A 26,127-nucleotide genomic window follows, 5' to 3' on the forward strand; every position below is an offset into this window, starting at 1 on the left:
TACAATTCACTTACAAAGCTTGACATATTCAATTGAGAATTTGCTAGTTGAGATTCTTTTTTTAAAGCAGCATAAAAGTTGCGTGGTATGCTCGTTCCTAATAGCATTAAAGAAATATTGTCAGAGTAAGTTCGATTTTACTAAAAAAAAAAAAAAAGATTAAAAGCACAAAATAAAGAGGACTGTTTTCATCTATGCTAATTTCATTGAAGAGGAACGCTTTAAAAATAGAGACGTTTTCTCACAGTGTTATAGCATTGCTGCCGTTCATCAGAATCTGAAAGAAAAATTGACTCAAAAGTGACTCTGTTCAAAATGGAAAGAGTACATTAAAGATTGGGAGTTCTTGAAGTGCATAGAAGTTTGTTTTGTATTAGCTTGATTGATTAATTCGTCATCTTCAGGTATTTTGAGATATATTCATAAGTAGCAGAAACACCATGCAAATTTTTCTTCATTTCCATTTTTAGTTTAAAAGAGCTAATTGAATTCAGCTGTTCTTAATTTAGTTTTAATTCACAGATTGTTTCCATATGTGAAGCAAAGGTATGCAGCACAAAACATGGCAGAAGGGACATGGCAGCAGAAGAATTTTTGGTGCATCGGCAAAGAGTCGGCATTTTTTCAGCTGCCAAACGGCCGGCTGCCTTTGAGGACACAGGCAGGTGCCTGGAACATGTTTGGCTTTTCAGTTTTATTTTAAGTCAGAGCAAAAAGCAAGAGCCCCTAACGGGTGGTGAGGCTTAAGAACCACTCCCAGAAAGTGTAAGGTCAATTCTTCAACCCACGCAAGTCTGCATATCCATATGGCATTAGGAAACAAAATTAATTCTCGTTAGATCAGTGCTAATACTTTTTTTCAATGCCTCTTTTAGCAACACTTTTCTGTCCACGGGATCGTTCATCTGAGCTGCTTTACCAAAACAACCTTGTGAAATGATTTGATTTCTGATGTTAGTAACTAAGCTCACAAATACTTTACATTATTACAAAAGTATACGGACACTTTACAGTGATGTGCTTTGCAAGCAGTCAAGTCGCAAGGAAACAAGTGGAGGGGTGTACACTTTCTTAATGATATATAGATAATATCGGTGGTTTTGCATTGGTATTTAAGGGGCTATTTCCTCATTTTTTACTATGAACTGTAACACTGCTTATCCCTAGTGCTGGGTAAAATTATTCGTTTGTAGTTATTTTGTGGTTATTAAGTTTACTGGGATATGTAAAGAAAACCTGAGACTTAAGGTACTTGAGATTTTGGGTGTGAGCCCCGCTGTAGCTGTTTTCTGTGGTCTCCATGAATTGCTGTAAGTCACAAGCCAAAGAAAATGAAAGCAACCCACGAAACCTTCACTGAATGGAGTAAAAATGTGAAGTTTATATCATGAACTTGATTTATGTCTGCTTCCATCTTTTGGAACCAGAGCCGTACTAACCCCCAAAATGCAAAATCATTCAAGAGCATATATGGTTCCTTTACTTTTTGTTTTTTCTTTAATAAAAAAAGTGAACTATTTTTCTCATCTTTCAAGTTAAAACCATGTAAAACTTAGTAGTACCAATAAAATTGGGGGTTTTATTAAGTTGAACCTTAAAATTCAATTTGTTATTACAGAGCAAAAAATTGTACTCTCTGATTCACAAATGGTGCATATATGATTGCATTCAATATATTTGGATACTCTTCCCATTTTTCTCTCCGATATGCCTGCTTGTCAACTCCCTGCTGATTCAGTTAGCCTGATCTTGTTCTTTTTTATTACTTTTCTTGAAAGAAAATCTTATTAGATTCCATTGATTGATTTTACTAAGAGTGACAGTATGTTTTCCAAACAAAATCAGATAAAAAGAAAATTCCAGACTTTTCTTCCAAAACTTCAAGTCCTTACAAAGGATGAATAGCGATAAATGAGAACTGAATGTGAAAGGAACTGCTAAAAGATGTTGGGATAATTTGTCCCCAGCATCATAAACAGTTTGTTACATTGTGCCATTATGTATTTACGTTTATTGTCTATAAATGCCTAGATAAACAAGTTTAAAAACCTGATTTTAAATCTCAGCACTGACCCAGCAGAAATGTGGAACAGTACATATGTGATGTACTGTACTCTGTCATATTTTACCAAAAGGGACAAACTATTTTCTTCCATGTTCTTGTGAAAAAGACCAAATCCAGAACATCGTGTATTTACATATCTATCGTTACAACTAATTATGGGTTTTTTGAGCATTGCTAATAAATCTAGATAAACTGTTGGCGTTAAGGGGCCAAGTAGTTTTGGCAGAAAATAAACCCCCTTGCGTTCTAACACTCCTCACCGAGGTGGGAGGCGAGGGGCGGCTGGGTTTAAATTCTGAGTGATGCCCAATTCACCACTATCAGCCCAGGTGCGTTTAATATATTAAACTTTTACGGTTCTGGATACACTCATAGCAGACTGCACCTACAGCCTAGTCGTGCTCATGAACTAACACGGCCACGGTTCAGTCGTGTTCAATGAGAAACCCAAACGACTCACTGCCTACACAGTGCAGTTTATTTAAGCAACAGATACACAAGTTCTTTTGGACTGCCGGTGATAGTGACTGCAGAGCATGTGCGAATACTCAAGATGTTAGTAATATAGCTTGGTTACAAATATGCTCAGTTATAAAACCACTCTAGAGATTTCTAAGTTTCTCGGGGAAGCACTTGGTATAGCCAAGTGTTCGAATCTTACCCACAAGCATCCTTATGGGGGGGAAGAGAGGCTCAGCCCCTCGACTGATCCCAGAAGGCAAGGCAGTTAGTGATGGAGTCCTCCTCAACTTGTTCACGATGGGGTCTTCCCTAACATCCTCCCTTTCTTGGGCTATTTTTATACTATTTTTACCTTCAGTGTGGAGTTGGAGTGACTCTAGTCATAAATACTTTCATTATGATTGGTGTAAAATTCTCTTACATTTCATTTAAAGGAATAGTTTATGAAAAATTCAGGGCGCAGACTCAAGGAGGAGTGGTTGCACCTTGGAGGCGGGTAGCCTTTGGGATGGAGGTGTGTTTTGGTGTTATAATGACATTATAATGAGCAAAGTTCACACAAAGCACAGTATTTTATCAAAATTTGACAAACTGTTGGCTCAGGGTAGTAAGTGTGCAGTTTATAAGTTCCATAGTACCATCTCATTCCCATATTTGCTGGATTATCACAGGGCTTGGCCGTGGAATCTCCACCCTACTCCCCGTGTTGCTCTGCAAGCAATATTGTACAGGCAATTGCAGATGTAGCGAATTCTTCTCATACCAGCTGCGGCAGTATTCTACCCTAGAAACCTTTTAACTTTATACCTTTCCTTAATGTGTGAACAATGCTGTATTATTGATCATTTTAGTAACTATTCCACATAAACTCAGCAGCATTTGAAGTTTATTAAAGGCAGCCTAAAAATTCTCAGATCTTTTGCAAAGGCTGCCAGATTGAAAAATAAATGGAGAGTATAACCTTAGAGGCTTAATTTAAATTACAGGTGATACTTGGTACGTTCCTACCAGTGTTAGAAGTTCCATTGGTAAAAGTAGAACCCACACCATAGCTGGCTGCAGATTTTTACACCATAGAGAATGGACTTTTAGTTAAAAGCTCGTGCTGTACTTCATCGCAGAGAAAGTTGAGGGTAAATGTTAAAGGAAGGATACATATTTCATGTTAGATCTCAACACCACCATAAAGCCCCCTTCTCTTCCCGAGTCATCTGACTCTACAAACTGATTAGTGCCAAAGTCTGAAGGGTAAAGCAAGCCATATGGTTCTAAAATCCACTATAGCAAAACTGGAGAAAAAATCAATCAATCAAAGAAATTGTAGCATTTAGAATGAGTGAAAGCATAATTATGTAGATATATAATTATGGTATAATTATAAGTCTCAGAATCTCAGTCCAAAAACCTGTTTGCATTTGCTGTACAGAATAGTATGGCATAGGAATCTTTAAATTACGTTTTTGAGTTGTTTATTCTCTTGAAGACTCTGAGGTTAATAAATACAGAATTTTTTCATTTTGTCCCTTCCCATGGTTGCTTGCTCTCTGCTGAGTGTCAGATACAAAATGAAAACAGTCTTGCTGTCAATATTTTACATGCCAGACTGTTGCTTCAAATATGTAAATTGGCACTTGCCGCGGTGGGAAGGTTGTGAATAGAAGTCATGCTGGAATGCCATTCCATAGCATTCTTTCTGAATTTCCATTTCAACCAAAGGTGCCTTTTCCTTTATTCTTCCTAGAATTGTTTTATCAACTCAGGTAAGTAATAGTAGCGTTTCCAGCTTAAATTTCTTTACCCGTTCATCAAGTTTGGGCGATATTTTATTTGAATGTTATGATGTTCACTGGAGTAAAAACAACTGGACTCTGGATTGCCTACACTTAAAGGTGACCAAGTTGTTTCTAAATTACTTCGTAAATGTAAGTAGTAGGATATAGAATTTATTTCTGACTTGACCTTTCAATTCCAATATTAATAAACCAAAGGTTAAAATGTGTGACATTTTCTAGGTATCTTTCAATAACCAGATGATGTTCAAAAGATGTGCTTTTTTTTTTTCTTTTTGTTCTCAAGGGAAGTGTGAAGGGCTAACTGTGCTGTGGGGATTTTTATTTCTTTGTTAGCACATACAGCTGCCAAAGCTGGGTATGCAAAATAGAGCTTTGAGATGCAGCTCTACTTAAAATACTGCCAGCATGAGTTGTAGTTGGGACACTCCCAGAGAAGCTTTTCAATCCAGACGTAGGGCGTTAAACATAACACAGGCAGGCTGATGGGGCTGTAAGTGAACCTGGGAAATATTAACATCAGTGGGAAATTTAACTGTTAGTTCAGATTTTGATTTATTATGAAAATGTATTTTTGCTTACAGCCACCAATGTCCATTCAGTCCATCGTGGTGCAAGTCCAGTGCGTTAACAAAAAGGTTGGCACCATAATCAACCATGAAGTGCGGATCGTGGTGAGAGACCGGAACGATAACTCACCTCAGTTCCAGCAGCAGCGATACTACGTGGCAGTAAATGAGGTCAGAACCGCTTACCTTTTTTTCCTCTTTTGTGTGGTGTCGTTGCTAAATGCCAGCTTTTTCAGTTCTTCCACTTTTTGAAAAGCCGGTAGATTCAGCTCTTTTACAATCCCTTCCACTTGCATCACTCTGGAAAAATACATCACAGACAGTATACTTAATTTTTTAGCATGCAAGCTGTTTTTCCTTTTTTCTTAATGAATAAGACGACAAGCACACTTTTCATCAGGGTGCTTTTAATATTGCAGAAGACACTAGAATCTGAACCTACGTCTCAATGAGTGAGGCATTGATTTCTGTTAAATTTACAAAGTTTTTTTACTGCATTATGCAGTTGTATCAACAAACCTGGAAATAAAACAAATGTATTTATGGAAAGAAAAAAAAAAAGTAAAGCAATTCAAAAGGTTTTAGTTAACAATATTGAAGCTTGGCAAAGTGCAGGTTTGATTTATTGCTGTTTCTCTTTATTAAATTATGCCTGTGAATAGAATTCTTTTGCTTTATTTTCTTCTCTGTATTATTTGCTTCACACTTCTCTGTATTATTTGAAGGAAAAATTTTATTTCTTTCTTGAGCTGGTACAATTTCATTTCACTTTACAGTTAAGTTTTTCATTCTATTAGGGATTGAATAATCTGCTAATAACTAGTACAAAGGATCTGTGTTTTCAGAAAGTTAGTATCCTGGGGCTTTAGTAATAAGAAGTGGAAGTGGGAACTTACGTACATGCTAAAGTGGAAATGTCCAGACAGAAACTAAGAGGAGAATGAAAAATGAGTCAGTCTTCTGCAGGTAAAGATGGTAAAGATTGGAAGAATTACAGTTGCATTTAAGAAAATGAAGCTGTTAAATATGTAGTGTGCATTCTATCCCTGGTGGGCTTTGGGCTTGGGTGGTTTTTTTCTGTGAAAGAGCGTGACTGCTTTCATCTTGTTTTGATTTTAGTAGAATTGATTTGCTGTTTCAAAACAAAACTTCCAGAGTTGTATGTGTTTAGGAGATTCAGCTTTTCAGTGCGTCTGCATGTTGTAACAATCACTACATTGCTCTAAGTGACCAAGTGTGTAGTGATGTGCAGGAGATCTCAGGCCCCAGGAAGGGAGTGGGAGAGTTTGTTGATGAGTTTAGGCCTAATTAAGGCAAAAATACAGATGAAAAAAACCAAATCCCACACATTATTTTTCAGTAGGAGACCTGCAGTTGAGATAACAATATGCAGGTTTTCCAAACTTACTGGTCTTCTGACTAGTGACGCCTTTTAAAGTGAGATTGTTTCCCTTCAGACAAATGTTTGGCACTCCATCTGCCGATGTTTCTTTCCACCAGAATTTGGAGGTCACAAAATACCATCTGGATGAGTTAGCAGTAAAGTCCTCCTTATGCTTTTAAATTGTTTTCAAGTTGGCCTTTACATGGTAATTGTACTTTCTATGTTTTTTGCAAACCTGTTGGAGAAGTGCTTTTGGTCTTGAGTAAAGGCAACATAAACATTAGCCTGAAGTGCCTGTGAGGGCTGCAATGCAGGTCCCAGATCACTTCCAAGACCTGCGTAATTTTTGCAGTAAAACTGAAGGCAGGTAGTATGTCAGTGCTGTAATAACTAAGGAAGCAAGGATTTTCCATAATTAGAAAGAAGTCCAAAAGGCAAAGTGAAAAATGCAGCATTTAAAATCATTTATATTCAGAAACTTAGCAACGTTCCAAGCATGTGCAATCATTTATTTGCATTGCTATTGGGCAAAATGCAATGTTGCTTTTCCTGCCAGTTGCAGTCCTGATTTAATTAGCTTCTTTGTTTCGTTTTATCGCTGTTACACTTATAGCTTCTGACATGGCACCACTGTGCCCTTCAGCAGTACCCAGTGGGTTAATGCTGTCATTAATTAACCAAGAAAAAGTTCACAAAGCATCTCAGACTCTCTCAACGGTTTTAGTGAGTGATTACATTATTTTTTTTTCAATGATAGTTTATTCTGCTAGTTATTGGCACTGCCTCTAGTGAGTTTAACTACAGAAATGTACTAGAATGAGGGGTTTGTGGTTATGTTTTGATTGCCTCTGATCTTCTGTTTTTAGTTTGCTTGTAAACTAAAAAGTACAGAAATTTCTCTTATGTAACTAACATAGAGTAAATCAGAGGACAAGTCAATTTCATTGTTTACAGCTACTGTAGATGTGAGCATCACAAATACCTCCTGTTTTTTCTAGCCAGTAAATTTTGTCTGTGTCAATTTGAGGACTGACTTGTTCAGGTGCTTTACAGGGTTGTACTTGGCAGTTTCTCCTGTCAGCTGCCATGCCTCTCTCTGGCTGTCCTACTTTGGATGAAGAACATGGCTTTATAACCATACTACAGTCACTGGTACTTACACAAAGCATTAGGTGGACTTTCCACACATATTATTTAATCCATCTGCACATACACAGCAAGGGTTGGATTTACAACTCCTCTGCTAACCAGCTTGACAGTGTGTGCGCTTAGTAGGTGCAATATCTCCCCAAAGCATCATGCCTCCTGTATATGCCCACTGTAAGGAAATCCTGGGCAAATATGTCTCAGCCTTGGAATTACCCCCAAATGTTTTTTAGGGAGTAAAGTTCTAGGGCTAAGATATTCCCAGTTACTTAAAACTATTATACAATTATTGGCACCTGTAACACAAGACAAATAACTGTAGCTACATTTTACTTTATTAGGTAGTTTTTCAGTTTCAGAAATGTCAAGGGGTAAAATTACATTTTGGAGAAATAGAACGGGTTTTATGTCAAGTATTCTTTGTATTTGAACTGTCCACAACATACTAAAATTAATTTATAAAAGAAGCTGAGGGTAATTGTAATACCAACATAAATCCTCATTTCACACGTCTTATCCATTTGCATATAAAAAGACGTGATTTAAAATTAAGCCTACATTTTCCCAGAAGGCTTAGAATGAGATTGGTAGGGTAGTGTCTTGGCTTACACCAGAATTTATGTTAATTGTTACACTTGATTGGTTAGAAAAGGAGGATGTCCATAGTAAGTTAGACCACAAGCTCCCCATATCCAGTATATTTTCTCTGTCAGTGGCCCTTGCGGCTACTCAAAGAAGAGCGTAAGGATTGGGAAACTTGAAGTGGTGCTTTCCTACTGAGTTCACCCAAACTCTAGTCACTTGTAGGTGTAAAATACGTTAGACCGAATGCAGTGTATGTAATAGCTCTTGACCAATTTTTTTCTTTCCCAGTCGCTTGTGAGCGTGTATCTATTAAAGTTCTTATTACAAGAAATACTGACTAATCTGTATCAAAGTTTTCCACATTGTCATGGGCATCTGTCACAGCATCAGAAGTCGCATGGGTGTAAGTTCAGAAATACCATGGTTTCAGGAGCAGAGAATTTTATCATTAACTCCTATTTGCTGATGCCTCGGTGTTTCTGAGTGGTAATACTCCATTCGGTCTCCCTTCTCCTACCTCTAAGTTCCTCGTCAAGTGCACGAGCATGAAGGAAGCAAATTCCATGCCTTAAGGGAAACTCCCCAAATTCTTCAAAATACGTGCACTTATTAATCTGGTAGCTCTGTGGTGTCTCTTATGAAAAAGCCCCAGTCCCTTTTTTCCTTCCTTACTCAAGGTATAGCCTTGTTTCATCATGCCATATCTTATCTCAGGCACCGAGATGAGAAATACCATAATTTCTCACTCCACTGCTTCAAGAATTTTCATATGGATCCTAAAAATCCTGAGAAATCTCCATATATAGATAGCATCTGTAGAATTTGGATCTATTCTGCATATTGTCAAATGATCCTTAGGGATTTAAGTGTTTGCTTCTGTCATTCACACACTTGTACATATAGAAGACCCCGGGTAAGGTGATCCAAAATTAAAACGTGCAGAGAAAGTCATGGTCGCCTCCAGTGCCCGTGTGGTTTGAAAATGTGTCTTTTCCATCCAAATATAAAAATTATCATTATGTGTTTATTGAGGAAATACTTTTTTAGGAGGTTCTTAATTATTCTATTAAAAGTATGGACTTCTATATGTAGCTGCAGTATGATTGTTCTTGTTAAAATAATGTTGATGAAGCCTGTAATGTTTGTTTGACTTAGTGGCTTAGCTTTGAGTGGCAGTGCTGGTATTCATATTAAGTTACAGTTAAAATTGGTTTTAAAGTTCAGCTTCTTAGTTTAAAGTACAAAATAGAATGTCTTGTTTCCCTAAAAGAACTATGTGAATTTTAATCTAAGTGAGCATTTATAAATTAAATTGCTAATTAGAGTTAGTTAATAAGAAAAAACCCACCCTGTATTTTTGCGGGGGGGCGGGCGGGGGGCAGGGTGCTCAAAGGAAACCCCCTACATGTGTATGTGTAAATATATATTTATGTGCACACTTGTGTGTATACCTATATACGTATAAATAGTCTCCATTGTCTCTGGTCTTCAGTAGTCATAGCAGAAGGCTAATGCAGACACAAAATACCCATCTGCTTACAATTAACTGGCATGTTGCACGTAAGCTATAGTTAAGAAAATTAGGTTGTAATTAAACTATTGACTTTTTACAGTTGTCTAGATTATGAAACAGATTTGGGCCATAATTCAGACAACTCCTAAGTAATGCTGTTCCAACATCTGAAGTAACTAAGCTGATTGTCCCTCTTGGGCTGCTGCTGTTGTGTGTACCACACCAGGGAGTGTGTGCAAGCACTAGGACAGAAATGGGCTCTTTTCCTTTGGGTCACAACTGGCCCAGTGCTACTGCTCCGTAAGGAGCGTGGGGTTTCAGGTGCTTCATCTGTATTAAAGCGGTCTCAGGCCTCCCCAAGAGCAGCACAAGTGTGGAAGCCCTTTAGAGAGTGGTGCTGCCAATTAGGAGAAAGTTTCCCTTTTCCCTTTCTCATAGTTTTTCAAGACAAAGAATGTGTAACTGTCTTGGCCAAAAGCAAATCCCAACTGCTACGCACAGCATTATGGATCTCCTCACAAAAGTAAAAATGAGTTAAGGGTGATGTTAAAGTTTTTATGATAATTAGAAATGCTCTGCAGGGTTATTTCCTTTGTTTTGTGTGTTACATATTTTTATTCATGTGAAAACTTAACATCATTATTCATTTATAAAAAAAATCCTGACAAAATGACATTAGCCTGGGGCTAAATTTGACCATGCATATTAGTGACTTAAAGATAGGAGTTATTGCAGTGTATTAAAACAAAATTTTATAGTTAGGTTGAAATTCAGAAGACTTGTGCAACTCTGTTAACGCTCTACAGACAAATCTATAGTATCGCCACAAGGGTTTTAAATACATATAACAAAGGGACTAGAAACTAAAAATCTTGTACGACTAAGGCAGAATTGTGGTTGTCTGTGTTTTGTGTTGAACACAACTTACCTTAACAAATTGTATCTCAGGCTATACAACTGTGATTCGCATTGCCTGGGTTTTATAAGACTGACTTTTTTTGTATTCATTTTTCACGTGAGCCCGGAGTGCTCCAGAGATGTTGGTAAACTCATGAGCGTTTAATAACAGGATGTGTTTGGTTTGGGTTTGTTTTTTTTTTTAATGGTAGTAGAGTTAGTAGAATACTGTTTGAAGTCAGTGTTATTTTATTAAACATGCATAATCTTATTCCTGATGAGATTTTTCTGCTTGGAAACCAAAATTTTAGGGTTTGGTTTTGTTGTTTTTTTTCTGGGGTCATCCTGTCCCCTCTTTCCCCCTAAAGTTGGCAGAGATGGGAATCCTTTGCAAAATGAGTGTGTTTCTGGAACTTCAGCTGTCTCAAAACTTTGGCTTTGGGCTGTTGAGAATTATAACTTGTGCTGAATTTTCATGGCTTCTGGTGTAATTATTCATATCTTTTTCCTTGTGGTATTGAAATAATTAATCTCTGCAGGTAGACATCATCAAAAGAATATTAGCTCAGAATGATTAACTGTAAATCTTACTTTGCTCTGCTGTTCAGGGCCACTGTGAAAAATTATTCACTTTTAACTTTGTAAATAGGCAATAATAGGAAAACTTATTTTCAAAATGTTTTATGAAAATGTTGAACATTCCTGTCTGCATCTAGACTTCTAATAGACATAAATCATGGTGAAGGAAATTTTTAAGCATTACAGCTGTTGACTGTGGAAGAGTAAGATTTATTGTGTGCATTTCCTCTCTATTTGTTTAATTGCATTCTTTTGAAATCTTACTTGTTTCTTGTCATCGTGGTTTTTCTTCACCACATTGAATTCCCACAGAGATTATTATTGTCAAACTGTCACTAACACTTTTTTTTTTTCTTTACAATACTTAACATTTTATCTTGCATAAGGTAAGACAGTCAGCATGGTCAAACTACTTAACGTTCGTCCCTTTCTGTAGGAGATACTAAAGTTTAATATGGAGAAAGAAAATTCCTCTCCAATTGGCACTCCCTGAAATAGGCATATCTAATGGGAAGGAGACAAGTGGGGCTCTAGAGACAGCTGAAGCAATGCTTTCTGAAGCCATTTTTGGGTCCTTCGGAAAGGTAGCAAAGCAAAGGAGCTAGGAACCCCTTTGTAGACATATTTCCACTTCCCCCGACTGCCAGAGGACAAGGTGGCAGATTTTTCAGAGAATGGACTGAGTTGGAAATTGGGGGGAAATGGGTGCTGTGCAGAATCTCTCTGTTACAGGTAAATGTAGCAATGGTGTGGGGCGGTTTGAGCTCTAGATAAGTCTTTGCTGTCTAGAGAGTGTGTGCACCTACTAAAGAATGATTTTGATCACTGGTTTGAGAAATAATGGATATTATATAGCATGTAGTACAAAACCATCTGGATGTTCTGCTTTTCGCCAGTGCCAAAAACCTGATTAGCTACTTTGTTCTGCTTGCGCATGCCTGTATTCAAATGGGATGCCTATTTTATGTCTGTGTGAGATCAAACCCAGTCTTTCAGCCCGCGCTTTTAGCTTTTGGATACGTGTTTTAGATTATCTCCATGATATTCGCTAGAAAAACGTGCCTTTCGTTCCCATGTTACCTGTCTGTCTTCCTAGGAATGCAGTTCCTCATGAGCTGTTCATATAATAAGTAATCCTTATTTAATCAGGACCAGTGGGATTATTCACATTGATAAAAACAGTGCATATATAAACACTATATCTATAGTACTATAGCACTATAGTCACACTTTATAGGGTGAACTGAATTTCTCCTTATTGTTTCCAACACTAAAGTGAATGGTCACAGGAGTTTGTCAGAAAGCCCTCGCAAATTGTGGGTAAAAGTGATATTGCTGGCTAATGGTAAATCATCGCAATGTTGAGATCTCAGTGTAAAAATATTGTGTGTATTGAATGCTGAGTGCATCTCAAATGTGATTAGAAGTGGAGTTTGAGACACTTAGTTAAGAGCTCGTCTGAATTTTTCCAAAGGCTGCAGTAATCTCTGATGCGAGATCTTGGGCAGACTGGAAAGTTGAGTGAAATGAGTTATATTTTTCCTAACTTTCAGGAAGAGGGAGTGGCAGGGGATTTTGTTGGTGTCCTTTCTAGTATCATTTGTATTTCATAAAAGAAAACACAAATAACGAAAATGTGTGTATTAGGTTCATGAAGGTCTGCACATCTGCAGTCCGTTATTTCGGATGTAATACGCTAAATCCAAGACTTTAGCTTTTGACTTTTACGGTAAGAGCATGCAATTGTAATTCTGGTGTTTACTGCTATTTCCTTTTTACAACTGTCTCCTTTGTTATCGCTTGATGATGTGCTTTACAGTGCTGGAGCATTTTTATGGTCATCATCGTTTATCCGCGCCCTGTCAGGACCCCGATACGGCTGAAACGGAGCAAATAACTATTGCCGAGCGGAGCGGCTGACTGACTTCAGTGGAAACTGAGCGTTTACGTGCTTCTGAAAAGCACCAGAGCTCTCAGCATCCTTCGGCTGTGAGCGCTGGTGCAGGTCCAGCCCTCCCTCAATCTCTCGGCAGCCATGGAGGGACGTGGTGAGGGCAGTCTGGGAGCTCCCACCCTCTCCCTTTGCAGGACATGGCCTTACGGCGTCCGGCTAGAGGGAGAGCCAGAGCCGTACCAACACCTCCACGGGTGTCCGTCAGCTCTTGGGCTGCTCTGATGTGACAGAAATTTCTTAAATAGAGATCTGTCATTTGATTTCCAGCGGTGACTTGCCCCTCTCCTGAGAGTGTGCACCCACAGGCGTTGAGGAGGGGGAGCAGTCCCGCAGAGCGAGGGCTGGGGAACCTGTAGGCAAAGCTAACAGAGAGGAATAGCTAACAAGCGTGGCGTTTGGCAGTGTTACTCACCTGGCTTTTCCCGCCTGCTGCACGTGGGGTGTCTTCAAAGCTGCTCCTCTCAGCGGCATCTGGGAGCACTGAGGCTTTTCTCTGTTTCGACAGCAGAAACGTGGCAGAGTTCCACCGCCTGGCATGCCGGTGCGGTGCCGGCTCTTCCCGCTAATGATACTGTATCATTTAACCGACAGTTAATTGGTTAAACTGTTGTATTTAGTGTCCTACTGGGTGTTGTGCCCAGGTGTGGGCTGTGAGGGGTCTCTGTGAGGAGAGGGCGGGGCCGCCCCGGGCGGGCGGGGCCAGTTCCAGCAGGTTCCGGCGGGTTCCAGCCGCCCCTCAGCCGGGCTGCGGCACCTCAGGGAGACGGACTGAAGAAACGGGGGGAAATGCCCCCCAGCAGCAAGCAGTGAGGAGAAAACTGTGAGGAGGAAAGGAGTGAGGAGTGAAGCTGAGCCTTGGGAAAAGGGGTGCTGTGCTGTCTTCGTTTGTCACCATCCGAATGTATTTTTAATTGGCAGTACATTAAATTATTTTTACCCAAGCGGAGTCTGTTCTGCCAGAGAGGGTAATGGGTAAGTGATCTCCTCGTCTTGCCCGTTAAGCATGTTATTTCCCTCCCTGTGCTGTTGGAGGGGGGTGAGGGGACACCTGGGTGGGGGTCTGTGGCCGGGCGAGGGCAGCCCACCATTAGTGGTGGAGGAACCCTATGAACCCTCCTGTGAATTTTCCAAATTGGTTTTCAGGTTGCTTTGTTCTTCTATCCCTTTACAAAAACATGAAAAAGCCCCTTTTTCTGGGTTTGTCGTTATCCGATAAGTTTTCCTTCTTGGTTTATGCCAGTTGGCTCTGGTTCTGTACGGTCAGGCGAGGCTCCTGTTCCTGAGGCGATTGCCCTCCTGGATTCTTGAAAGGCGGCTGCTGTACCAGAGGTACAAGGCAGAGACTCTCCGTGAGGTAATTATCTCACAATTAGTAGGCACCAGGGAACAGTCAACTTCCTCGTTCCTGTTTTGTCATTTAAAAAGGCTGTGAATTGGTGGGTTTTATGTCAAAGATTCAGTGTTCTGAGCCCTGAAAATATTTCTCAGAGAACTCCATCAGCCATTAAACTCTTAAAGTAATTAGCAGCTTTATAAATAAAACCAGACCAGAAACTACGACTATAGGAGGAAATGGGTGGTTGGTTAATTATTTGCTTTATGGTGTGAGCTACAAAATATGAAAATGAAATAGCATCCACATTTGCAACAAAATGTTTGAATGACTCTTTGTCCTTTGCCGCCTTCTCTTTTTACAGCATTTGAGCCTTTTTAGACCCTATAGGTTTACGATGTGCAACAACTTAATGTAAAATTTGGAGGAAAGCATAGGGGTCAGTGGATCTCTGCGAATTAAAGGGCCAAAAATGTGGGTGGGATGAGAGCAGCAGCGGGAGGCATGGCTAGCAGCGATGTCTGTTTTGAATCCAGAGCTGTTTGTTCATTTGTTTTTCTCTTTTGGGTTGATTACACACAAAGTTTTCCGAATAATAAAATTCCGAAATGATGACTCCCAAGAAGTCAGTTGGACTTCTGTCCTTGCTCTCAATGGGTCTTGATTTCATGCTATTTATCTGTGCTAGGATAATTATAAATTGATTCATTTTCAAAATATAATTTTATGGGTATTCAATTGCTGCCAACAAAATATTGGAGAAACAACATCATTTTTGTGTTTGTTTAAAGCCATAAAGCTCTCTGGGTGTCTGTGTTTGCATGTAATAATATTTATCTGGTGCTATTCAAATTGTCATGAAGACACTGTTAAGTAAGTTCTTTTTACTTTTGCAGCTCATCTTTATTTTCCTTACCGGGTCTGAAAAAGTAGCTTTTCTTTTTTAAATCTACTTATATTTATTTCATGAATTCTTTCATTTCTAGGATATTTTTTTCATCTTTTTAAAATAAATGGGATTCTGTCCCGATGCAGACAATCTATGGGATAAAAACGGAAATTGGTTTCACTCTCTATCTGTCTGTCTCTGTTCTTGCAGTTAACTCCAGTTGGAACAACCATCTTTACAGGATTTTCTGGAAACAATGGTGCTACTGACATTGATGATGGTCCGAATGGCCAAATAGAGTATGTCATCCAGTACAATCCTAATGACAAGGTAAGAGCATTTAACTTTTTTTTAACTTTTCTTTTCTTTCAGGTGTGTGTATACACCTTGAAGTAGAAAAAGAACCAAAGGTTGCTGTTGGACTTCATAAAGAAATTCTTTTCTTCATGATGTAGAATATCCTCTGTGCCTATGAGCCTTGCTTGCCATGTAATCACAGCTGAGCTTGCCTTCATGCCATGCTGTTAGCAGCTGCATTACTTCAGTACTGCTCACGAATAATCCCCTGTCTTTTCCAGTGTTGTTCCCACACTTCATCTTGCTTTTTGTTAAGTTGTTGGGAGATAGGGAATTTGCTGACTTTGTGTTATGTATATTTGGAATTATTTATTTTTTTAAAACAGCAGAATTTTCTGAGAGATTAAATTGATTGCACAGACTTGAGCAGTCTCAAATTATGATACGTGCTTCAGTGAGACTACTTAAATGAGTGAAATTACTAATGCACTATGTGTGGGTTCATCATGTCACACTCATAGGTGTTCTTTATGCTGGCGGTATAGAAACTGAAGAGTTTATCTCCTAAACTTTATAAACAAAGGCAAGGGTTTTCTGTGGAAATAGTGAGTACTAAAATGCTATGCTAACATCAACTTTTAACTGTTTGCATAATGGAAATGTTATAAATAAATGCTATTTTGCTACCAGAAATATTTGAAAAGTAAACAGAAGGCAGGAAGGAATGACAGGAGTGAACAAGTGGTCTCAAATTCACAAAAAAAACCACCCACCCCAACCTTTTCTACTTCTAGGATCCACGTCTGTTGTGTGATGAAGATGCCTGCAGTGTTGTTTGGCACCAATGATATAATCTCCTGCCTTAGAAAAAAGCAGACTGATTATAGCTCATAAGTTTCATTGGAGAGGAATTTAGGCATTTGGAAAAAACCCTGTAACAACAAGAGGTCTTATTCTAGAAATTCAGTTTAACTTATTTTTTTTTTTTTTTAATGGGGAAGATACATGTAAAAGCCAAGTGGAAAAATACTTGACGTAGGGCTGGGCTCTAGCTATCATTTAAAGGAATGCTATAAAACTTTTCTTAGCAGTTAAAAGCTACGGATCAAGTCAATTAACTTTCCAAAAAGATTCTTTCTCCTAATGCAGAGTGGATTTTTAGATCTCCAAGGGCTCTATTTATACCTGAAGGTTATTAAGACAAATGTGTCCTCAAAACAAGTTCTGGACTCCCTCCTTACTAGCTATTTTTTCTGAGATTCATTGAATTGTGTTTTGGGAGGATTCAAAATCAAGCATTTTGAACTTATCTGGAGATATAGAATATAGCTAATGCTTTTGCTATACTGAGTTTTCGCATTATCATCACTCCGGGGAGTAAATTGAATTGTTATCCCACTGACAGTCCCCATTTTAAATTTACTGGCCCATGTTGAAGACTATGGGCCAACAAATATCCTAAGTTATGAAGACTGCTGTACAAAAGCATTTTGTTGTCTCTATTTTGATGTAAAAGGAGAACCAGTTTGGTTCTTTTGGAGTAAGCAGGTGATAAAGCAGTGTCTTGATATTCCTGACCTCCAGCATTCCCTCGCTCATTTCAGTATTGGATGGCAATGCAACTGACGTGATGGTGTTGTGCGCATCTTTTAATGGCCTTGGAGCTTCATTACACTTTGGGTTGCAGCAGAAATAAATGGAGTTTGCAGAGGGATCACAGGGTTTCTGATGTGGTACCTTCAGGACCTGCAGCACAAACTTACGTCTGGAAGTTAAACTTTAGATCACCACTGAACAACTGCGTTTCTGTGCTGTGTTGGAGCAAGAGGGGACTCCTGATGAAAGCAGTTTGGGAAGAGGTTGAAGTTTCTTACTGAAATTGTGCTGAACCTTCCTAACAGTTTAGATTGTACAGTTCCACTTAAGTACATCCTCATGGCAAGATCTGCCAAGGACAAGGCAGTTATTTTGAGAGTGCCTTGGCTGTTTCTCAGCTGCAGAGTCTTTTCCAGCTGGTTCTGGCCTTTTAAATTAGAGATAAATTGGCTGAAGCAGTTAGGAGAATCTTTCTGGTGAATTAGAAGTGGCACATATATGTGTGCATGCATGTACAGCAGTCAAAGATACTACCCATTAGTTGTGTAGGTCACACCCTGCTGGTTTGTTTGTGCAAATACCATTAAAAGAAGGGAAGAGGCGGTGCAAAAGCAGTGTACTCAACCCTACTTGGTTCTTCCTTCTTCCAACCGTAAGAGAGTCTGTTCTAGTTTCCTGTTTTGCCTCAGTATAAAAATGGTAATAGATTTTTTTTCAGTGGGAACTATGTATTTTTTTTATCCAAAAGGATGAGTGCCAGATTCAGACATAAGCAAAGAGTGTCCCCAGTTATCTAGCAGTGTCTGTGATGTACTTTACGATCCTCTTTTCCTGCACACCACAAATATCTGAAACATGGTGAATTTCATAATCATTATCATTTATTTGCTGAAAAACAAACTGCACTATAAGCAGATGGTTCAACTTTAAAAGAAAAAAAGGCCTCCCTTGTCTAAGGAAGGAATAGTACTCTGTACCTCTGCAGTGCTTTCTGTGGAGAGATTTTGGAATATTGTATTGCTATTATGCATTCAACCTACTTAAATGTTAACTGTATTCTACGTAGGTTGAAGCATGGAAAGGTATTTTTTTTTTATGTGATTAGTTTGATAATAGGACTGGAACCAAATCTCGCGTCGGAAACCTCTGTGCCTGTAATCCTCCTCCCGAAATGGGTCATTAGTCAAGGTGAATCCTTTAAAGGTGTGTGCACCCCAGCAGTACCCTCCTGCCATTCGATGCCACGCCTTTGCAACCTGAATCTGTTTAAGCATATATGCAGGACAAATTGAATTTCACCTGATTTACCCATTCTGATTTACCCTGAAATCCAAATTTACTAGTGTATGAACATGTGCCTAACTGACACCTAAGTGTGTAGCGTTGATGTTCTCCACGTGTTTACTACTTCATTGCCCTTATGAAAGCCAGAATAAAGAGAAGATAAATACGATGGTGTGGATTTATTAATATCTAATACTTGATACTTTCTACAATAGTAAGAAAAAAAATAGATGAAGGCAAGCCATGCTGTAGAAACTGAAGACTGGAGCTCTCAGCTGACAAATAGGGAAAGCTTTTCGGAACGTACCACTGCCAATTCAGCATGGCAAATCTGCAAGAAGCAGGATAGTTGACTTCCCTTTGTGGTTGGAAGTAATGCATATGCAAAGAATCAGAGAGAATTTTGTTACATAATGATTATTTATTTTGTCGTTCTTATGGAGTAAATTGGGTGGGGAGAAACCACAGAAAACTGTTTAAAATCTCTAATCTGGCAAGCACATGCAATTTTGATATGCCAGCCAATATATCATGTCATTGTGGCCTATTTGAAATGTTTTAACTTTTTGTCATACTGTTTTAACTTTTGCAGACTTCCAACAGGACCTTTGACATTCCTCTCACTTTGTCTGGAGCAGTAGTTCTACGGGAAAGACTAAACTATGAAGAAAAGACGCGTTATTTTGTCATTGTTCAAGCAAATGTAAGTATAGATGTCTTAATGGCCATTTATGCCACTGATTTAGGTGGGGTTTTCATTTCCAAATTTAGATATTATTTTTTTTCCAAGGAGAGGAAAAGTGTTGCTGAAATACCAAGTCTGATACCACTCTTCTCCTGAAGATCTTACTTAAGATCTATATAGGTCGTTGAAAGCTTAGGCATATTACTACTGGTTAAAAAAGCTTGCTCAGTGCGTGTAACAAGACAACCTTTTTGGCACAAGGAACAAGTTGCAAATTTGAAGTGCAGCTCATGCAGAAAAGTGCATTCTAGTGTCACTAAGTGTTCATTTTCTAACAAATCTAGCAATGCTAATTTAAGCTCAAATGAGTTTAATGGATACAATTTAGTTGTATCCTTAAGGTTTGAAATGCACTTTTCTATAAAGAGGTGATACTTCTTTCAAGTCATATTGCAAGCATATGTAGAGGTTCTTACGAAGTGGCTGGCAGTGGATAATGCATACAGAGAAGAAAAGCGATGTTTGAACTGTATCTAATATATCTGTCATCAGAGAAGATTTTTGGTGCCCTTGAAGGCTGTGAAAGCTTTTTTCCCTTTTTGTCTTAATAATAATAGTAGCCGAAATGAAAACTTTTCCTTGGTTCTTTACCTCTGTTGTGATACTACTTCATTTGTGGGAAAACGAGAATGCTCTGAAGGAACTTTAAGATAGCTTGCTCCTGAATTCACACATTTATATTACTGTCACCTTTCTGATACAGAATTGTATATTTACAGTCTACTTTCCTACATATTTTGTGGCATGTTCAGCATTTCCCCAGTAGAAGATAGGGTCCAGGAGTGTCGCAGTGCTTTTTGTGCTTAGATATATCCAAAGATGCTTCCTGGCTGTTAGAACAAGTTGTTTTACCTGGGTAACGTAACTTGCTGCTCTCTTGAACAGGAATACGGAAGGCTCAGAACTGATTTGGCTTGTTGTTTTATCAATAATTTATTCTGCAGATCACCACTGTATGTTCATAGCTCTTTTCCTTTGATGTCAGAGCTGTGAGTTTCGTAAGACACTGCGCTCCTAGAAAAGCAACTGAGGTAGCTGAGCAGGTCATGTTTTTCAAGAGAAAGGCATGGCGTGCAGCAGTGCGAACACCTTGCGTGAGGAGGGAAGCCTGTCACACTGCAGGAACAACGTGGTGAAGGCACAGCTTGGGATGCGCAGTGGCAGTACTACAAAGGAATCTTGTATTAATTTGTTCATTCCTTTCAATGTATGCCCTTACACAGTAAATTGTCACCTTAGTGGTACTAGGTTTGGGACTAGGGCTGTGCTGATAGCTTCTATATCATGTTTATACATAATGGGGAAACTCGCGTGATTGAAATGTCTTGTTTTCTCAAACATACCCAAATGGGAACTGAGCTCACTAAAGCTTTGAGGGCTCACAGATGAGAAACTAAATCTTGAAGAAAGGCTCTAGTTAAGCTTTATAGCTCAGCTTTTTTAGGAGTTTACCTTACGCGTATTATTTTTCATTTACAAAATATTGCAGGCTACATTTAATTCTCTCTGTTGTATATGCTATGCAAACATACCTCTGTTCCACTGATGACATTAGCAGTGATAGTTTATTGTTCTTACATCCTGAAGATACTACCTGAAATTTATTACTGTGTATGTGTGCCTTGATTCAGTATTTCTCAAAGGCACATATTGGGAGAACGTAAAACAGATGAGTTGATGATGAAGGCTGCTCCCTGTAGCTGGTATTGTTTTTCATCATTGACCATGAAGAAAGCTTAATTCAGAAATTCCCATATGTAGTTAACTGTAAATATAAAGCGCTTCCAAGAACTGAGTGGACTGCAAAGTAGGGAGAAAAAAAAAAATGTATCTAATCTGATTTAGAGCAATCACCTATTCCTCTTACACAGAGAATTATATTAAACAGCATAAATATTTCTGAAGAAAAAAATCTTTTTTCTTTTCTGTCAATGTTATCCTAGGATAGGAGGGCAAGACTTAGGAAGTGGCCCATATTCCTTCCACGAGATTTTATTTTTGTAAATAAAAGCTATCACAGCATTTTCTCTGTGAAAATGGAAATATTTTTGACTGTTTTTAAAAAAGTACTGGAGAGTCATGCTGTTTCTTCACTATGATAACAAAAGAAGGAAGAAAAGGTGAAGTGTTGCTAGGGAATAGCTTGTTCAGTGTGAAAAAATAATCCAGGTGGTTCCCCCAATTCAGGAAAGTGTAATGTCTGAAAAGAAAGGAGACAGCAAGGAAGTTGCAGTAGTCAGCGGTATCTTGTGATACATTGAGGAGAAGCTGTCATGCAGCATGGAGACTTTTTTGGGGTGCTGCATTGTAGCTACTTTATTATGGACAAAATTGTTCTTCAGCCTTTTAAAACATGACAAGAGGTAATGGGCACAAACTTGAATACAGGAAGTTCCATCTTAACATGAGGAGGAACTTCTTTACTTTGAGGATGGCAGAGCAGTGGCACAGGCTGCCCAGAGATGTTGTGGAGTGTCCCACTCTGGAGCCATCCAAACCCGCCTGGATGCCGTCCTGTGCCACTGCTGGAGGTGCCCCTGCTCTGGCAGGGGGTGGCACTGGGGGAGTTCCAGAGGGCCCTTCCAGCCCCTCTCATTCTGTGATTCTATGAGCAGTATAATTCATTCTCTAGACAAATCAGCTTTCCATATAGAGTACTGTTTGGCGATCTTAGGTCAATCTCATTGCTGTCCTCTGGCTGTTTTTTGTTGCTAAATCTTTCTTAAATTGCGGCATGCGGAGGTGGATTGTGCATTACAGTCCAGTGCCTTTCCAGTGCCAGTTAGAAAATATGTTGTTACTGCTTATGCTTTCCATTTCTGTAAGTGGAAGTCCTTTTACTTATAGATAGTATGTGGTGGAGTTACACAAGGCAGCATAACATTGTATTTCAGATTGTAAGTAAGGCACGAGGGACTTTTATCTTCTACAAATATGCTGCATTTTTATAGATTTAACCAGACATGTCTCTTCATTTCACACATTTCCTGAGAATTAATTTCTCAAACCAGGATTATTTCTGAGTGTTAGATGTCTCTTAGTATTTCTTAATTCAAGAGGTAAACTTTTACCTCTTACTTGTATTTCTGAGCCTTTATGAAATCAAAGGTGGTAGCTCTGTGGCTGAAGTTTCTGAAATTAGCTATTTCGTAGAACCTGGATAATTATGGTGCTTGTATGTTTTGCCTTTAAATTTTTTTTTAAACTCTGAATTCAGAATGTCTCACCCGGATGTAACTCATTTGCTCCACAGGACCGAGCCCAAAATCTTAATGAACGAAGGACAAGTACAACCACCCTGACAGTAGATGTGCTCGATGGGGACGATTTGGGACCAATGTTTCTTCCCTGTGTCTTGGTGAATAATACTCGTGACTGTAGACCTCTCACCTACCAAGCGAGCTTGCCAGAACTGACTGATCCTGTAAGTCCTCTTGATTTTTTGCAAGTTTTATATGTTTGTTTTGCAAGCAGCCATTATCTTTTTCTGTGGATGCAATTGAGAACTGTAACTAGAAGGGTCACATATGCTTTATGTCACAGTTTGTGCTAAACAAAAGGAAGCAAAGGTAAGATATATGTAGGAATAGATGGTGAAATTCTAGCTTTGATACAATGGCAGACTGCTCATTCACTGCAAGGGCTGAGTTTCACTGAAATTTGTTAAATTGTGGAATTGCTTTTCCTGATCTGTCCGTGTTTTGCTCTCAAAATATCCTGAAGAAGCACTTTGGAAGAGGAGCTTTAGTCACTAGTCCCTGCAAAGATTACGAGTGGCTGTTACCTGGTTTCAATCAAGAGGCACTAAAGAGCAATGTGTTTATCCAGATGCTTGTACTAAGTATGTTAGTTAATACATCTGTTAGGATAGGGATAAAGGTCAGTGTCAGCCTCATATCACAGCGGAACACACACAGTGAATCACAAAAGCAGGAGGTGAGAGCTTTATCATTTCTTGATGCAAGGTGATGCCACCTCCCCTTCCTTATAGGAGAACTGCTGCTTGGTATAATGCAGATGTGCATCTCTGTGGTGGGCGAGACAGAAAAATTAATTCCTTGATTGATGTTGATATATAAACTTTGATTCCTGTATTTAAGAATATAAAAAGGAAGAACCAATTGAATCACTGGGTATTACCCCCCCGATTGACATTGACATTAAGGTGACATTAAGATAACATTGAAGTCATGATCTTAATGTCAATACTCCCTTATTCATTGCAGGACACACTGTCCTGCTTCCTCCGACCAGATGGGAGAGGTTGAGGCTGGAAACATGAAGGTTCCTTCTATTGTCTGCCTTATGTGTCTTCCCACCCTGTGCCTTGTAGTCTTTTGCCAACCCACACGTTATGGTTTCCTGCTTTGTCTGGCCTCAGGGGTCCTGCTGCAAATACACTTGAGCTGGGTCAACAAGCACTGCCACCACGCTGCTTGGTTGATTCAGGTGATACTGTTGGCAAGTTTCAAAGTCTCTCACAGTTGTTTTATCCTTTTTAGGAACAGCTGAAAGTGAGTTCAATGTATGGCAGTTGATCAATTGCTTCTGCACAGATTAACAGTACAGGCTCTGGTTTAGTAACCAGTACAGTCTTAAGGAGGTGGCATAAGGCTTATTGTCATCAAGATGTGTGATTACTGTGCCTTCTGGATAAGGGAGAGCTAGAACAAGTTTCAGGGAGGTGGTGTAAGTCAGTCTGGACCCCTTGGCAAACTTCTGGGAGAAGACTGGGTCTTACAGGGAGATAATTGCCGCCTCCAAAGGAGGCGATTTTGCTCTACCAGAGGATCTCTTCCAAACAACTGCAGCCTGATTTGTAAGGTGTAGGAAGACTGGATCCTTGATATTCAGCTTATGACAGCAGCAAATAAGTTGTGAGAGGGGAGAGCTGTTCTATATTTAAGCTTATTACATTGATTTGCACACACACAACCCCCCCTTACACTTTTGGTATTTGATAACCCTTTGCAACTGTGATATCTGGTTTGGACTTGGTGAATAACTCCATTTACTTTAAATTTTACATGAATTTGGCTTGGGTATAGTGAAATTTGTAAGGTAACTGAGCAACCACAAGTTATTCCCCAGCTGAGTTTGTGACCTCATCAGGGTTACTGGGATACCCAAACTGTGGAGGATGACAGAATATGACCCCGTTTATCTGCACAGATCTGATAGAGTTCTCAGTACAGAGGCAGGTAAGGCAGAAATGGTGAATAACCAGTGTTTGATCATTACCTTGTTTATTATCTGATTACCTTAAGGCATAATGTGAGTCTCATAATTTTCCTGATGTGGCTCTCACTGATGGAAGGAGTCTAGCTCTGTCTCCGTTCCTGCCCTTGGTCAGGCACATATGCTGTGCTGGAAGACAAAGCGGTGTCTGCGAAGAAGGGTGTCTAAGAAAAATCTGACTAGTGATTAGGTGCTGAGTTGCAAAGTGTATTCATTCAACTTTATAAGCTACAATCTGTTTGGGTGTCAGCTTTTTTTGTTTGCATTTTGGCTTTTTTGCGTCAAACTGCACCTTGAGAAATCTCATCTATGAAATGAGAAACATGTTCTGTTGATAAACTACCAGCTATTTGCTGTTTATCTATTTGTAGCACTGCAGCTGTTTTGATAAACGTAAGTGGAAGAAGGATGTTTGAACTCAAAGTTTTACCTTGGTACCTCAAATATTTACTTGCCTTCTAAATTATAATTCATTTAGAAGATATGGATGGTAGCTAAATAAGTTCAGCTAGCAAACATATGTATTATATTTGTCCTGCAAAGAGCGGTATAATAAAATGCAGAGAAGCTCGAGCTGTATGGACTAGCCAGGACTGACAGTGGACTCGGGCGATGCTCTGAGCTGGCAAAGCAGCCTGGGCAGAGGACCACTTTCAGAGGTAGGTTGGAGATTTCTGCATGATGTGAAACTGTTGCGTTGCACCACGTAGACAAGACCTATCCAAGGCTGTGATGCTGCGAAGTTATAACTATGATGTCAGGTTGTATAGAAGCTTATAGTGACCAATATACTCCTCAGAATGATTTATCTGAAGTTTTTTGCACCAGTTGTTTTTTTAAAAGATTAATCTTTACTACAATGTAGGTGTTGAATCTTCCAGTGGGTGTTGCAAATAGGATGCTGTTTGCTGAAGTTTTTTTAATCATAGCCACTACATAGGCTGAAGAACTATTTGTAGTCCAACATTGTCAATTTTTTATTTGCTTTTTAATTTTTTAATGAACTTGAAGGAATATTAATGAATCTAGAACAAAGAGCATTGAAGTATGAATTGTTCAGAAGCAGTAGCTTGAAAAAGAAGTCCTGGTTTATAGGGCAAGATGCCTACTCAGCTGACCCTTAAAGTAAAGAATTTAATGTCACTGGTAACAATAACATTTTTGTTCAGTCTTGCACGATTACTTATCTTGTGGAGAGCAGTGACGAGTGGTGTTCCTCAGGGGTCAGTACTGGGACCGGTGCTGTTTAGCATCTTTATTGGTGACATGGATGTTGGGATGGAGCACACCCTGAGCAAGTTTGCCAATGACACCAAGCTGTGTGGCGCGATTAACACACTGGAGGGAAGGGATGGCATCCAGAGAGACCTGGACGGGCTTGAGAGGTGGGCTCATGCCAACCTCATGAAGTTCAACAAGGCCAAGTGCAAGGTCCTGCATGTGGGTGAGGGAAATCCAAAGCACAAATCCAGGCTGGGCAGAGAATGGATTGAGAGCAGCCCTGAGGAGAAGGACTTGGGGGTGCTGGTGAATGAGAAGCTCAGCATGAGCTGGCAATGCATGCTTGCAGCCCAGAAAGCCAACTGCATCCTGGGCTGCATCAAAATCAGCATGGCCAGCAGGTCAAGGGAGGCGATTCTCCCCTTCCTCTCTGGTGAGACCCCACCTGGAATATGGGTCCAGCTCTTGAGCCCTCAACATAAGAAGGACATGGACCTGTTGGAGTGAGGCTGAGAGAGTTGGGATTATTCAGCTTGGAGAGGAGAAGACTCCAGGGAGACCTTATAGCAGCCTTCCAGTA

At 39.4% G+C, this 26,127-nt stretch overlaps 1 protein-coding gene across 2 annotated transcripts in view; it reads left to right on the forward strand.

Moving 5' to 3' along the window:
* PCDH15 (protocadherin-related 15) overlaps positions 1-26,127 on the forward strand; it is a 371,643-nt gene that overhangs the window by 97,713 nt on the left and 247,803 nt on the right. For both annotated transcript variants that reach the window (XM_009881484.1, XM_009881476.1), the window contains 4 exons: positions 4,902-5,057; positions 15,377-15,496; positions 18,936-19,046; positions 22,342-22,512. In XM_009881484.1, the coding sequence (XP_009879786.1) occupies positions 4,902-5,057; positions 15,377-15,496; positions 18,936-19,046; positions 22,342-22,512 (558 nt within the window). The remainder of the gene's footprint in view (positions 1-4,901; positions 5,058-15,376; positions 15,497-18,935; positions 19,047-22,341; positions 22,513-26,127) is intronic.

This window comes from Charadrius vociferus, unplaced genomic scaffold (assembly GCF_000708025.1).
Source record: "Charadrius vociferus isolate BGI_N301 unplaced genomic scaffold, ASM70802v2 scaffold390, whole genome shotgun sequence".
Lineage (NCBI taxonomy): Eukaryota > Metazoa > Chordata > Aves > Charadriiformes > Charadriidae > Charadrius > Charadrius vociferus.